Raw genomic sequence first — 15,888 nt, forward strand, 5'->3', positions numbered from 1 at the left:
GAGGTATCCAGTGAGGAGAGCTAGTATGAAGTGGTTAAAGACACTGGAAAGATCCTTAAAATTGGATGACTACTTCAGAGATTGTTGGTAGGACATGGAGCTCTTGGACATGCACCATGACTAGAAACTGTAAGCAGCTATACACACAGAATATTTAGGACTTGGACAATAAAGCTGAAAACAGGAGAAAGATTGGAAGTAAAAGAAGATTGAGATGGAAAATGTGGATTTAGGATTGATAGGGAAGAAGTCTAGCTAATGGTATCTTCTTGGAGAGGTAGAATTGGAGAAGATGGAAAGAAAGTGTGTGTGCCCACTAGAGAACTTTTTCCCTTTTGGAGTCTGGAATGGAACTCGGGATTTCCAAGTTTTGTGTTACCTTCTCTTGTCAGCAAAATAATGTAAACTTGGCCAAGTGTCTCTTTCCAGTGCTTGTCTGCAGAGAGAACAGCGGTATAGTCCCCCAGTGGTTTGTCTTCTATGATACCACATGATGGGAATCCAAGTTGTACTTTTTGTTTTTCACACACGTTAAGTAACTTATTTTGGAGACAAACACCAAGAAGTTGGGAATGCCAGTCTTAAGGTTTAAAAAAAACCAAACCACAACAACCTGGGGTTTATTTATTAACTTATGGTATTGTTTTTAATTAGACTATCATGGTATTTTTCTGTAGGAGCCTTTGCTCCAACTTTTGCAGTTTTGTAGGGAGTAAATCAGTGTTGTCTAATGAACCAAGCTTGTCTGTCAGATCTTCTCCTTAGCTGAAAATGCAGTGAATAAAGTAGGTAATTGCAGAAAGAGAAAACACGCACTATTTAAATTGTTAAATATTGTTATGCAGTATTTTATACTATTGCTGTATGTACATTAGAGTTTTGGGGTGATGCACAGCTAAACTTTTCAGAATTGCTCATTAAGTATACATATGACCCATTTTCAGAGTGCCTGATTTGAGACTTTGGTTACTAATTATCAGAAATATTGAGCACTCACAGCTGTGGCAGCAATCCATGGTTGGTTTTTCTGAACATGTAATACTTTCTATCCTGAAAATTTAGGTCACAGTTTAGGCATCCAAAATAATCAGATAGCATTTTCAATTGATCTTTGTGTGTCCATTCGTCCTCTTTAAAATGGTGATAACACACCCTTGCTTAAAATCACAGAATGGTTGAGGTTGGAAGGTACTTCTGAGGGTCATCTTGTCCAACCTCTCTTCTCAAGCTTGGACACCTACAGCCAGTTGCCCTGGACCATGTCTAGATGGCTTTTGAATATCTCCAAGGCAGGAGACACTGTAACCTCCCTAGGCAACCTGGTGCTCGGTCACCCTCACAGTAAAAAAAAAAGTGTTTCCTGATATACAGAGGGAACCTCATGTGTTACAGGTTATGCCCATTGCCTCTGGCCCTGTCACTGGGAACCACTGAAAAAAAACTAGCTCTGTCCTCTTCCTTCAGGTATTTATATACATTTATAAGATCCCTCCCAAGCCTTCTCTTCTCCAGGCTAAACAGTCCCAGCTCTCAGCTTTTTCTCATAGGAGAGATGCTCCAGTCCCTCAGTTATCTTCACGGCCCTTTGTTGGACTCTCTCCAGTATGTCCATATCTCTCTTGTACTGGGGAGACCAGAACTGGACCCAGCACTCCAGATGTGTCTCATCAGAGCTGAGTAGAGGGGAAAGATCACCTCCCTTGATTAGCTGGCAATACTTGCCCTAATGCAGCCCAGGATGCTGTTAACCTTCTTTGCAGCAAGGGTACATTGGTGGCTCAGGTTCAATTTGGTGTCCACCAGGACCCCCAGCTTTCCTGCCAAGCTCCTTTCCAGCTGGGTGGCCCTCAGTGTGTACTGGTGCCTGGGACTGCTTATCCTCAGATGCAAGACTTTGCACTTGCCTTTGTTGAACTTCATGAGGTTTCTGTCTGCCCCTTTCTCCAGCCTGTCAAGGTTCTTCTGGATGGCAGCACAACCCTCTGGTGTATCAGCCACTCCTCCCAGTTTTGTGTCATCAGCAAAATTCCTGAAGGTACGCTCTGCCCCATCATCCAGATCATCAATGAAGATGTAAAACAGGACTGGACACAGTATTAACACCACTAGTTGCTGGCCTCCAACTAGGCTTTGTGCCACTGATAACGATTCTCTGTGCTGGGCTGTTCAGGCTGTTTTCAATCCACCTCACTGTCTGCTCATGCAGCCCTTATGTCAACAGCTCATCTATGAGTATCTTATAGGAGTGTCAAGGCCTTATTGAACTCAAGGCAGACAACATCCACTGCTCTCCCCTCATCTACTCATCTACCAGGCCAGTTATTTCATCATAGAAGTTTCTGAAGTTGGTCAAGCATGACTTCCCCTGGGTGAAGCTGCACTGACTACTACTGATGACTTTCTTGTCCTTAAAGTATCTGGAAATGGTTTCCAGGATTAGTTGTTCCATCAGAATTTTCTTTAGAGCTGGGTTTGAACACTTCCAGAGCCATGCATTCAAAAATATGGGGTGGAAATTTGAGTGCCTTTCATCTTGCATTTTGAAATAGGGAGTTTCTGCGGAAAAAATAGAATGTGAATATATGCTATCATGTCCCTGAAAGACTGAGCTACAGGTCATTTTACTTTGGATGTTTTGTCTCCTTGAAGTGGTTAATAAGTATAATTCAAATAAGTACCATTACACTGATATTTAAAGAGTACTCTGCAGCCTGCATGGTTTTTATGAGATGTAAGGTTCACTGTGAGAAGGGTTTCTGTGTTTCTCCTCTGCAAATGCAATGTGTGTAGATCATATAAGGATTGATTCTCTGACCATTTAAAGGTAAATGTAGTGTGTAACACCTTATTAGCTGAATGCAGATAGGGAGAGACATCTTTTAGAACTTGATTTTGTAGTGAGTGGATTGCTTTTTTCATTATTATCTTGGCAATTTTTAAGTGGTGTTGAATTTTATAAATGTATTATTTTTACATGAAGTTCACTTTAATTAAAAATTTATTTCAGAAAAACTGGCTAATATCAGGATATCGATCTCTTATTTCATCAGTCATTGCACGCTATAGTCTACATATTGCTTCTATCTGTTGTAATAGTGTTTAAGCCTTTATTGTTACAATACCCAAGAAAGTTATTTTTAATGATCTAAATTTTTGCAGTTTAAAGATAGATTTGCTTTAAGCCAAGTCATTTGAGGCCTCAATCTAAGGAAGAATGCAGTGCTATAAGTATTAGTTGGATTATTTATTTTTCAAAAAGGTACATGTTTCAGTGTTTTCTTTCATGTTTTCGCCATGTTATTTTATGCTTTAGAAGTGTATCAAAATAATTTTTATTTCAAATGGGTTGAATTAATAAAAATGAGACCTGATTGTGTCCAGATAACTTTTCAAGACAAAGTCATGTACAACAAGAGGAGCTTGTGCTTTGAAAGAAACACTTGCACAACTTGATAAAGAGAAAGCAACTTTGCAAGACTGTGTGGAAGAAGGAAGAGAGAAGATTGCTACTTTTGAGGAAAGCCTGGCAATTAAAGTATGTTTTAACATGCAAATAGTCACATAATCAGGAAAGATAAATAGTGAAAGGATCCATTGGGTCATCACACCTGCTTAATATTGGTATCCACAACAGTGCTCAGTGCTGACCTAATTCTGCTCTAGTTTCAAGGCAACAATAAAACTCATGTTGACTTCAAAAGCAGTAGGTTTGAGCAGCGTTGAGCATCTCATGTTTGGTGTGTTGTATGGTTTTTATTTATCAAGAGAGGAGACTTTAAGTACTTTTCCTGAAGTGGAGAAGAGTAAATTAGCCAAGAAAATCTTTTGTTTATCATAAAATTTAGCCTCAATTCTACCGTGGGGTCCACTGATGTTAGAGATGCAGGGTGCCAAATAATATTGCCTTTGTTGTCATTGAAGGAGCATCTGAATTATACTCTTTTCACCTTAAGGTACTAGTTTACCTAAGGAAATTGCATCAGTTTATTGCCCAGTGTGATTTCAAACTATATAACGAAGCTGCTTAGTCCTTAGTTCTGAAACTTGGTTTTTCACTTCAGCTTAAGTCATCTGGATATTTATTTAGGATAAACTAAAGGAGGTACTTTTTATCTGTTGTGATTCTTAACTCAAGAATTTGCACTGACTTTTAACAAAATCTTGAGGAAAATAAATTGCAGGACGGGCTATAATCATCTTGCCATGATCACCATCAAAGCATTGACTTTGCATTTTAAAAACTGTAAATTGTAAAATGATGTCCATTTTAGAGAAGAGATGGCTGTCTCTAAGACATTTCCATAGGCTAGCTATACTTCTTTTAATATCTGTATCCAAAGACAAAGGAGTAAAGTGATACACTTTGTGCTACCTTCTTTATGGAAATACAGTGACAGAATTCTTGTTTTATCAATTACAAACTACCCAACTCTGGTAGTTTACTCATTGTAAAAAAGCTGTGATAACTCACTTAATAGACAGAAGACATCATTTAGTTTGGGGAATTTGAGCCAAAGGCTACCTTTAGAACCACAAAGGATTAAAAATTTTAATTAAATTTTTATATTTGTTCCTTTATGTGCCAAATTAGATTATCAGAATTTTCAGCTCTAAACAGTACAGGATGAAACTTGGAAAACCACAATCCATTTTGCATTAAATAGTTCAATTAATCAGCTAGCTGAATGAAAGGAAAATGCAGATAATCTTATTTAACTTTATTTTTCCATTTATACTGAGGAGTGGTGAGAGGTTTATTTTAATTTTGTATTTCTTTTGAAGGAGAAAGTCATTTCAGATTTCAAGATCCTGATTTCTGAGGTGGACTGTTCCACAAAGTAAGGGTCAATTGTCAAGATTATTATTAAATTTTGATTAATTTATATCATTAATTTAAAAAAATGAATCATAGGATGTGCTAATGTATAAATATTTTTTTACTCGATTAAGTATTAAAACAGCTTTGTTTTATGACTTGCAAACTTAACCACTGGAAAAGCTATCGTTTCTATTACATTGGGCAGTATTGTCACACCTGAAGTATTTTTTATTTGCTGCATAGAAAATCTTCTGAAGCACTCTATCTGTGAGAAAGATATCACCATTCTTATGTAGTGGCTAGTCTTATGTAGTGGCTTGGATGTTTATCTTGAGGAACAGCTAATTAATGTTTTTCTCTGATCTTTATGTAAAAACACTGTGGCAGTTATAGCTACTGCTTATATGGAAAAGTATTATAACGGAGCCAGTGAGTTATTTCTTATCCTGTGCTGTGACTGGCCCAGAGCCCTTAAAAGCTCATGAATTTGACTTGCTAAAATACAGCCATCTTGAACGAAACACTAGTTCTTGAGAATTCTCTCAATGTTTTGGCTAAATGGCAAAGTTTTCAGTGGAAAGACAACATCCAAGACCATGTCATACCTGTAGATCTACAGATATCCCTATTTTGTGAAGCTTGCTGTAAATTATTAAACAAGCTTTATGTATTAGGAGAGGGAGAACTGCGAACTTTTGGAGACTTACCACAGAGCACGTGAACAAGGAGAAACTTGGGAAGCAAAATGCCATCAAGCAGAAGAAGACTGTAGCTCTGTTAGAGAGGCACTGATCAGTGCGGAGTCTGAGAACTGCAGATTGAAAGGGAAAATGGAGTCCCTTGGAACAGAGATAGAGCAAGTAAGTTGGAATCGGTCTTTCCATAGCTCACCCTTGAAATGGTCTGGTAGTATTTTAAGCTTGCAGCTGTTTAAAAATATGCTTAGTGACACTTCTCATATTTTAGAGGTATTTGCTACGATGAACTGTATGGAGTTTGAGTTTATTTAATAACATCACTAGAATTCCATTAGTCACACTTGGGAAAAAAAATCTTAAAAAATATTTCAAGGTAAAAAAAGCTATAAAATGCTGTCATGTCTGCAATGACTGAAGGCATAATGTCACACACAACTCCACAGCATACCTGAAACATACCTAGTGCTTTGTCACCTGTTACGTTCCTGTTCCTGCTTTTCTTGCTTCCAGCTTTTCAACCTCCTTTCCACAGCTTTAGGTGTCCCACACATCCTCTTCCCCCTTGAAAATCTGAAGAACTTAAAGGGATGTGCACAGCATGGCTTTGAAAATGAGTTACGAACATATAAACTATCTTCTGGTTTTGGGTTGTTACCATTTTTGTTGCAGATAATCTCTTCTTCCTGAATATCACATAGGCTACCGAGGACTACCTCTGCACGTACGATGCTCAGGAGGAACTGAGCTGCAGCTGTTCAGGAAATAGATGAGAACATAACAGTAGCAAAACAGCACAGAAAGATTGTTTGGCAGTTTTTGACACTTTTTTAATATAATAAAACTGGTACATGGTCCTAGTTTGTCCAGCCAGCCTCATACGGGTAGAGATTTCATCCTTCTAATTCCTTCCCACATGCCTGCTATTAAGTGTGATAATAAAGAGGCCTCTTCATGAAAACTGCATCAACAAATTTGGTATCATGTTCAGCTTCATAGCAGTTACATGTAAAGCACATATCTAAAACACAAAAGTTTTTATTAAAAAATCTTAACACATAAATCCTTGTGCTTTTTTTAGGCAAGACAGAGCGAGAATTAATGTGACGTATTCCCCCTGCAACCATCTCTTTTGGTCTCATTCCTAAGAAATCCTTCAAGGAAGCCACAGTGCTTTGTCTCTTCCGTTGCTTTTGTCAACAACCTCCCAGACTCATTCTGCCACCTACTGAAAATTAAGCAGTTAAAAGTGATCAGAAATACAAGTCAGGTGTCACAGGGCAAAGTACAGGCATTTTTCAAAAGGGAAAAACCTAGGCTATGTTAATTTAAAACATACAAAATTATGAATGCCTGTAGTCAGAATTGCTGCTGCTGGCTTGTGGACTTTTTAGTGTCACTTCTGTTACTGACTGCGTAGTCATGCCTGAGTTTAGGGGTGACAGCAGTATAAATATAACTGACAGTATCCAGCATTCACTGATCATCTAAATGCAAGATTACATTTTTTTGCTAAAATAAGAGGGTCTAATCTGAAAATGGAGTGGGGCCCATGGCAGAATTTTGAACCTTATTAGCTCTGTAGGAGGAGTAGAATTCTAGGAATAGAGTTGAAAATGTCAGTAGCTGATTTTGCTGTAAGAAGCAAGAACTTTTCTCTTCCAGTTTTTATATATGTAAGTTATTTAAAGAAATAACTTTAAAGTTTATTCCAGAAAAAAATAGTGCTGCCTCTTAAAATTCACTGCAATTACATAGAGATACTTTTGTATGGTTTTTGGAAGCAGTTTAAATTTTCTTTGCAGTAGAGTTTTGATTATCTGATATTCCTTTACTGTAGCATTTAACAACAGACGCCGCAAACAAGTCTCAGATTTCTGCCTTAAGCAAGTCTCTTGTGAAAATGTAGAGCTTCAAAAATACATCGTGAGAGAGTTTCTATAATTGCAAATCTCACATCTACACAATAACTTTGCATTAAACTAGATGCAAAGAAGGATTAAATAAATCAGCAGTTAATTTACACAGCAGAGAAGGTAAAAAGGGTATGTGAAATATATTAGAAAAATAAGTTTGTGTTAACATTATACTTAAGGGATCTAAATCTACTTTGGGATCTAGAATGATCAAAGAAATCCCTGTTGATGATTAGCAATTCAATTTTTTAAGTGTTTAATTTGGCATTCCTTAGGGACTTACTTCTCAGAGGGTGGATGCTGTATACTATTTGAAAAGCTCACTGCTTTGCAAGGGTTTTTATGAATAATCAAAAGTCAAGACTTAAAATTACTGGTTGCTTTCTTGAAAAATGTCTTGGATTTCACATCTAGTGACTAAGTAAGCAGAGTAGCTGGAGCAGTTTATTAGTAAAGAAACTTGACACAGACTTTGACTTTTGCTTGACTACTTCAGGAAGTATCAGTATCTCTTTAATAGTCTCTCCCTAATTTCCCTTGACAATAAATTTCTGTTGACCTTGATTTTTGCAAAACCTACAAAATTCATGGTTGATAGGCAAATCTTTAAAACCTCAGCTTGGATAAACTGAAAAATTGTTCATACATACTCAGATTATTCAGATATTTTCAGTATGATTCTATCACTGTCCTGTCCATTCTCTGCTCCAGCGGAGATGATTTCTTGTTTTCTTACAGGCTTCCATCGTTCTCTTTTGACCTTTATGCCTTTTCCATATGCCATGGGTAAAGCTGCTGTTTGACTGTTGGGTATTTGTTCCAGCCAAATGTGTGTGATGTCTTTGGTATGCTTGTGGAATCCTCTAGGATGCTTTCGATAGGGAAGATTTCCGGCATAAGACGTTTGTCTGAAGCTTTTGTGAGATCTAATATGATTAAGCCTTCCTGGATCCTTCTGTGAGATTGTCATTGAAAGGGTTTGCTGGGACTGTGGAGAGCAGCAACAGTTTCAGGAGAGAAAAATGCAGAAATTCAGTTGGCAAGTTGGAGAAAAGTCTGAGGTTGGGAAATTTTCGCTATTTTTTTTCATACCTTTCAACGAGTAATCTTTCATCAGCCATGTATAACCGTCAGACAGGGCTCTTATTTTACATAGTATTCCAATGCAGAAATCTGCATTACTAGATTGCAGCATATATGTATTCAGAAGTGGAAATTAAACCTGATGCTGAATAATACTTTTCTTTCAGTGTTTCTAATACTGTTTAATTTCCTATAACTTATGCTGTCTACAGTGTTCAGTATTCTTTAGTTTAGTTGGGTAAAACCAAATCATCTGAGTTTTGCTTTGGAAATTGAAAAAAACTTTTTTCTTTTTTCTGTGTGTGTTTTCCTTTTTTTTTCCCCTCTCTTTTTTCCCTGTTGGCCTATGGCCTTAGTTCTCTCACTATCTGGTTTGAATACATAAATGGTTATCCTCTGAAAATTCTGAAGAATGTGCTGGAGAGGTGCGGTGTCTGTTAAGACATCTTGGTTCATAGATTTACTATGACCTTTGGGTGAGCATTATTGTGCTTAATGTAAACTAGATTTGAGTAAAATACAGATAAAAGTGTTTGCAGTACCCCAAACGGACTCGGTTAGACATACTAAAATGCATACATGAAAAGATGAAGGAAAAATAGCATCTGGCTTGCTAACACTAAGATTAAAACAGGCAGTTTTCTGTGTCTCTGTAGCTGACTCAATACAGAGTTTCCTGACTCGCTGTCTCTGGCTTTGGTTTTTTGTTTATTTGTTTGGGTTTTGTTGGGATTTTTTTTAAATCTTTTTGTGTAGTTAGGTCTCAGGTACATCCATTGTTCCCTTTTCAGTGGAACATTCTAGGTTTTATGGATATTATTCTTTTTTATGTACCCCCAAGATACACAGATGCTTAATCTCATCTCAGTTTGGATTTTATTCATTTTCTCAAAATCTTTCCCTTCAAATTTATGCTCCTTTAAGTAATATAAGTGCTGGAGATCCAGATATTGGTTTGTTATACCAGGTGTCATTTCCTGCATGCAAATGGTTAATCAGTATTTTCGTGCCTCAGCAAAATGTAGAACTTCTCTTTTTAATGATTCGGTCTATAGTCTGTATCCATTGATCCATATATTTCATAGTATTTTGTCATTTCTATCAAGTACATTTATATTCTGATATATACATTGGATGAATTTATAAGTCTGACACAGGATTTTGACTGAGGGCAAATACAACACAAATCATCCATCTTGGAGTGAGAGCGAATTTTGGTCATACATCCCAGACTTCCTTTTTTCTTTTTCTGTCTCTCTGTATTTAAAAAAAAAAAAAAAAAGATTAGTGTAATAGATAGATAAAACTTTAAAATCTTTGTTTAGCTGCAGAGCAAGTGTGAGTCATCCAATTCTGAAATAGAGCTGCTGAGAAAACAACTGGGAAATGAAAGATCGTCTATGAAAAACATGGAATTTTTGCTTGTGTCCAGTCATGAGAAAGAATTTCAGTCACAGACAGCAAAGCAAGAAAAAGACTCTTGAAATTCAGTTTCTCAAGAAACAGCTTTCTTTAGCAGAAAATAAACTGTGAGTAAATGACCAGGAGAATATTGCAGGTTTTTTCATTCTTCCCAAGTGAATATACACACAGATGGTTTTATATCTAGATGCATTTTCAAATGGTCAATGTACCTTAGTTACTGTAACAGTGGAAGATACCAAAAACATGCTTCTGATTCCCCAGCTATACCCTAATAGACTTTTCTATGTAGTATTGTATTTTAGTCCCCCAAAAAATGTTCTTAATCTCAATTGCATGGTATAGATGCTCTTTTAATTTTGGATAATTGCATTTGGTACCATACTTGGAGGATTATAGTTGCTATCTAATTAAAGTGTATGGACTTCACAGTGCTATGCAGAGTCAAGATTTTACTCAGCTCAGAAATAGAGCAGCTCAGCTAGAGTCAGAACTGGATATCACCCAAAGGCAGCTGGGGACTGAGTGCTTTGAAAGGCAAGTATATGTTTTTGTATTGCGCTTCCTGCATCTAATTGGGGTAAAAAGCAATATAGTACTAAGACTTAGACTAATCAGTAGGATAAACAGCAAAGTGAGGTATTGCTCTGATGTACATCTCCTGTGTGTTCGGAGGCTATTCATGTCACTGAATTCAGTCTGTGTACATGCTGTCTAAATTAGTTGTCTAGATTTCCTTTATAGCCAATGGAACGAGACAGTGAAGATAAATTCCCCGTTTTAGGATGGGATGGATCGCTTTCCTGAAGATGCTCGTCTGTCTTCACTCATTTATAGTGATGCTTGTCTTGATCTATAGTGAGAGTCTAGGTGACTAGCTGGCTAGACAAGCAATTTGTAGACTACTAGTTCTGCGATACGAATGGCTACCTTTTGGCTACGCTTGTACTAGTGAACTAAACCAGGTCAGAGCATTGACTTGAGAGGTCCACGCAACTCTATACTTCTCCATACAGTTTAATTGTTGGTACACGCTCTGGAATGATTTTAGCCCATACAGATCTGCTTTCTCCCAGGTACTGCTTGGGGCACAGAAGGTGCTAGGGATGGTTCCCAAATGGTAGTATGGCCAAAGTAAATTTTTAATTTTTTACTTTTTTTTTTGTGGGAAGAGCATCTAACACTATGTAAAAGCTGTTTCATATGATTTGGACGCAGCACCAGAGAGCAGTCCCTGGTCTGCTCATGAGTTAGTTTATCTATGTAGTCTCAGTGTCTTAAATAGTTTTATCTGTGAAACAACAGTACTTTTCTATTTCATGGTTGTATTGAGGATAAAATATTACCATGTCAGGCATTATTTTGGGTATATAAAAGAGAGGACCAAAAGAAGCAGAGTGATGTGATTACAGCACAGGTTTGAGAATCGGGTGTCTTGTTTAATTGTAATGAATTGCTTCGTTGATACTCTGTTCTCTTATAGGTAAGGATGAGGGTTTTGGAGAGGGCAAATATACCTGATGGGTTTCAAAGATGGATTTCTTAAATGTCTCTGTGTATGTTTCAATTTCAAATTGGATCCTCCTTTACCCTGAAGTCATGGCAAAAACTGCTAAACTTTTGAGTTAGATGTGCAAGTCAGTTTGAAAGGTGGCATCATTTGTGTTTCTTCAGCTGCATAGAATGAGGCAGGCTGAATGCTAACACAGGAGTACCTTTGTTTTAAAAGAAACTTGATCTCCTTCAGACTGTTGTTTCTCTACTCCCCCTGTGTGAATGCATCCATCTCATGGTGTGTGGGTGCTCCCTGGTAGGGACTGCAAATGTTTCTTCTTGAAGTGCTCATTGGCAGAGTTGAATCAGACTCCATACTTCATCTCGTCTCCTAGTTAAGGATAATTTGTTACTCATGTGGTTGTTTATAGCTGCAATAGTATCAACATTAGTTTACAGATGGTTAGCAAAATGGATATTAGAGTGAGCCTATCTGAAGCAAAGATGAACATTTCTCATTCTTGAAGACCATTTCTCTTCTACTTCAAGAGAATTACAAACATATTTATCTGAATTGTTTTGGAAAGAACAAAGCTAGGTTCCATTATGCAGTTAGTAAGTCAGTTGCAAAAACAACACGCAGAAATCTTAGGTAGCAAAGACTGAAATGTTCTCATATAGAAATCTGAGGCTGACATTAGATTTAGCTGTCTTTGAAAGGCTAGAGCTTTTTTCATAAAATCAAAACCGTGAGCCATCAATGTCCTGCAAAGGTTACAAGAATTTTACTTCTTTTCTGTTTTTCCTCAGAAAGTCATGCTTTACCAGAGCAGGTATCTATCTCTCTTGCTTGCAGGGAAAGGGATTAGAGCTCCCAGCTGGCTTCTTACGGCCAGTCTATTTTTCTGGTAGTGGCAAGTGAAAATCAGAAAATTAGCCAGAGAGGAAAAATACTATCATTAAAGTTGGTATCATGATAGTATATAATGGAAGCAGCAGATGTCAGTACTGACTTTTTTTTGTTGTTGTTGTCAGTTTAAACAAGTGGGTAGATGATATCCTTGTTCTAACACTGACTTAGATAGTCATATTGATTTACTGCCTTGGCACAGAATGAAGTAATGCCTGAAATTAGGAGGTGGAAGTGCCAGTGCTGTCAGGCCTTGAATGAGCACCAACACAGTGATACTAGGAGGCTTAATCCATCTGTCTGGGTTTTTCTTTACCATTCAGAAAAAGCACCTCCCCATCTCTCCCATCCTCCTGACTGCGGAAGCAGTTTGGACAACAGGTTTGATTTATTTTCCTGTTCTGGCTGTGGTGACCAAGCACAGGGACTGACTGTCAGATATCCCTGGACAACCCCACTCACATACCTTTTTATCCCTTTGTTTCTTGACCCTTCTTTGCTGCCCTTGTACCTTCCTCTCTCTGCCACAGTCTCCTCCCAAATAAAAAAGTTGGCCATGGTTACTTTTCCCAATTGGTCACAGTTTTGCTAATTTTATACCCAAACTTGGTATTCTACAGAGCAGTGTTACCTGTGAGAGCTGCAAGCAGCTGCGCTGTGACTTCCCACCATTGCCAGCACCATCTTGACCATTAAAGACAGTACAGCATGTGCATAGTGAAGACCTTAAAAGCAATAATGCTAGTAAGACTATCAACCAGACAATGTAGATGTCTGGTTCTGTGGTCTTTACAGAGCATATGACACCTCCCCAGGCACAAGGTTGTGGGATGTTGGTAGCTAGGTGAACGACTTACTGTCTCACTGGGCTGCTGCTGCTAGAGCGAACCCTTTCCTTGCCTGTAGATTCAGATCCGTGAGCTGGTGCTGGATCTGATCCCTCTGCTGCAGGTTTTAGTGATCCGCTTCAGTGATCTGCTCCATAGGTAGGTCTCTGGTAATGGCTAAGGCACACTGGAGTCAGTTTCAGTCCTGGTTATACCTTCATTTGCAAGGTTTTGGGCAACTTGGAGTCCTTTTTTTCCAGCCTGGGTCAGTGCTATCCTCCCAGTACACCCATTCATTTATAATGAACCATTGTCCAGGTTTTACTGGGGTTATATGCTGAAACCGAGGGGTGGTTGTAGCCACCCTTCCTAGTAGTTTCCTAGTCCAACACAGACTAGATTCCCCTCACGTAAACAACTGGCATCCTGAAACCAGGATCCCAGAGGAGTGTGTACCTCCATAATTTTCCAACATATTATCTGATCCCACGTACTTCCTCCCCATACACCCAGATGCAGGAGCTACGGATTGATCCAGCAGCCAGGCTCTACCCCCTGCTGTCAAAATGACTAGACTACCATTTTACAACTTTCCCACTGGGGAGTCCAGCATCTCTTAAGTACCCATCAGTTTCAGGGCACTTCAGGTAGACTCTATCCCACTGGCCTTGCCAACTCAAACAGCACAAGAATACCAGAGGCAAAACTGTTCTTGCATTAATGTCATTGCTGTTTTTAGTGATTGTCCTTATGTTGCAGACTTGTGAATAACCTTAAAATTAGGAGATTTTTACAGTTTGTAGAGTTTAACCTGCAGCAACCATGGCTAGCTTCTGTCTTTTATGGAAAATAGAGACAATGGATATGTAGAACTAAATCTGAGTAAGGAAGTAATACAGAAAGAGTCACTAATCTGTCTTTCAGAGAAGTATATGATGACCACCACATCTCCTTTTAAAATAAAATAAAATAAAAAAGCTGACAATCTTAAAAAGAAAATTATGATAGTGACTATGAGATCATTTTGATGATTTTTGAAAAGTGCTTAGTCTCATTGTGAAATAATGTCTATTTAGGGAATGTGCTGTACAGGAGCTTCGATGCCAGAGTCGTACAATCTCATATCAGTTAAGCTCTATGTTAAGAACATCATCACCTGAACATTCCCGTCATCGATCTCCTGATTGGCTTTTGGACTGGTCCCTGGAAGGATAAGGGATAACAACATTTAAGTTGCAAATACTGAGGAGGCTGAGAGGGGGAGGAGTAAAAGCATGAACTCTGATACTTCTTATTGAAACATTGACTGCATTCCATGGAATTACATTGCTCGAAGAAAAGTTAAAGATTCAGGATCACAGTCTTTTGATAATACTCATTTTGTTTTGTTGAGCTGTATCAAAACTATATGGTTAATAGCAACTACTTTCACCGAGATGCTATAGTCATAAATTCTTAAAACAGTAATAGAATAACGCTATGGAAAATCTCTGCTTGACTTGCCACCATTTTGTGCAGGTGTAGATGTAAGTATTTTCATCTTTCCTACATAAAAGCTTTTAACTATCCATCCTTTCTTCTTCTAGTAGTTTTCAGAATAGTTTTTACTCTGTATATGTGCATTTTTTACAAGAAACATAAATGCATTCTAGAAGTCTTCAAACACTTGTAACCCCGAGGAGAAGCAAGCCCAGCTTTCCTTTTAACATTCAGTGAAACGGAGCTTCCACAATACGCAGCTACTCCCCTGTCAGTTTCAGTCTCAGCTGAGTTTCATATTTGGTAGCTGCATGATTGTTGCATCATGCTTTTTGGGTAGCTTGATGGCAGCACGCATTAAAAAAAAATAATTGCCAGTTACGGGGTAAAAAGTCTCAACTCATCACTTGCAGGAAATAATTTCTGCTTTTGAGATGGTTATGTATTTCCAAGATGAATTTTGTTAATACTTTGTTAACTGACGTTATTACCTTTGGCGTTTGATTAATCTTTGTTATCAAAGGCTCCTCTAAGTGCACAGGTCCTAAGAATATGAAACAAGTGTCCTCGGGTCAGTGAGCTGGTTCTGGTGCCCTTAGTAGGAAAAGACAGCTGTGCAAGACAGTGATTTTGTAGCTATTGCCAGTCCTTGATAGGAAGTACAGGGAGTCCTCATTCCTCTGATAAAAGCGCGTCTACTCCTTAGTCTTGAGTACAGGGTAGCTCTTAAATTTGTTGAAATAAGAACTGTATCATTTGGAACAGTTTAATTTACTTTTAATTACCATAACACTTTATCCTATTTTTGATATGGTATGAAGAAAAAAAGCAATCGATCCATGTAGTCACCACACTGATAACTAATGATTATGGTGCTTTTTCTATTTGTATCACTCCCTTTTCAGGGTGATAGAATTCCTTTCTAATTAGTAAACTTCTGGCTAAATACCAAATCAAGACTAATCTTCTACAAACTAGATTAGGAATTCAACTCCTTTCTTGTTTGCTTTTGGGGTTTTGTGGGGTTTTTTTGTTTGGTTTGGTGTTTTTTTTCCCTTCTGATTAGCCTTATGTGGCATGATCTGCTTTTGCACATTCCTCGGGAACAATAAGTTTAAGGACTAAAAATGAAATATGTGAGCCAGGTATAAATACTTTGTTTGCTTAAAATCTTCAGCTGGCTTAAGCTAAATCTTTCTCAATTAAATCAATGTAGCTTTTGAGTGCAAATGAACTCTTTTTT

The 15,888-nt window shown here is 37.9% G+C and overlaps 1 protein-coding gene across 1 annotated transcript in view; it reads left to right on the plus strand.

Annotated features, from left to right (window-relative positions):
- Window positions 1-14,381, plus strand: part of TSGA10 (testis specific, 10) — a 32,009-nt gene extending 17,628 nt beyond the window's left edge. Inside the window, 9 exon segments of the mRNA XM_009883130.1 lie at window positions 3,382-3,420; window positions 3,423-3,535; window positions 5,494-5,679; window positions 7,355-7,419; window positions 7,421-7,559; window positions 9,839-9,994; window positions 9,996-10,042; window positions 10,368-10,472; window positions 14,243-14,381. Coding sequence (XP_009881432.1) covers window positions 3,382-3,420; window positions 3,423-3,535; window positions 5,494-5,679; window positions 7,355-7,419; window positions 7,421-7,559; window positions 9,839-9,994; window positions 9,996-10,042; window positions 10,368-10,472; window positions 14,243-14,381 — 989 coding nt within the window.
- The last annotated feature ends 1,507 nt before the right edge of the window (window positions 14,382-15,888 follow it).

Source organism: Charadrius vociferus, unplaced genomic scaffold (assembly GCF_000708025.1).
Source record: "Charadrius vociferus isolate BGI_N301 unplaced genomic scaffold, ASM70802v2 scaffold92, whole genome shotgun sequence".
In the NCBI taxonomy this organism is placed as follows: domain Eukaryota; kingdom Metazoa; phylum Chordata; class Aves; order Charadriiformes; family Charadriidae; genus Charadrius; species Charadrius vociferus.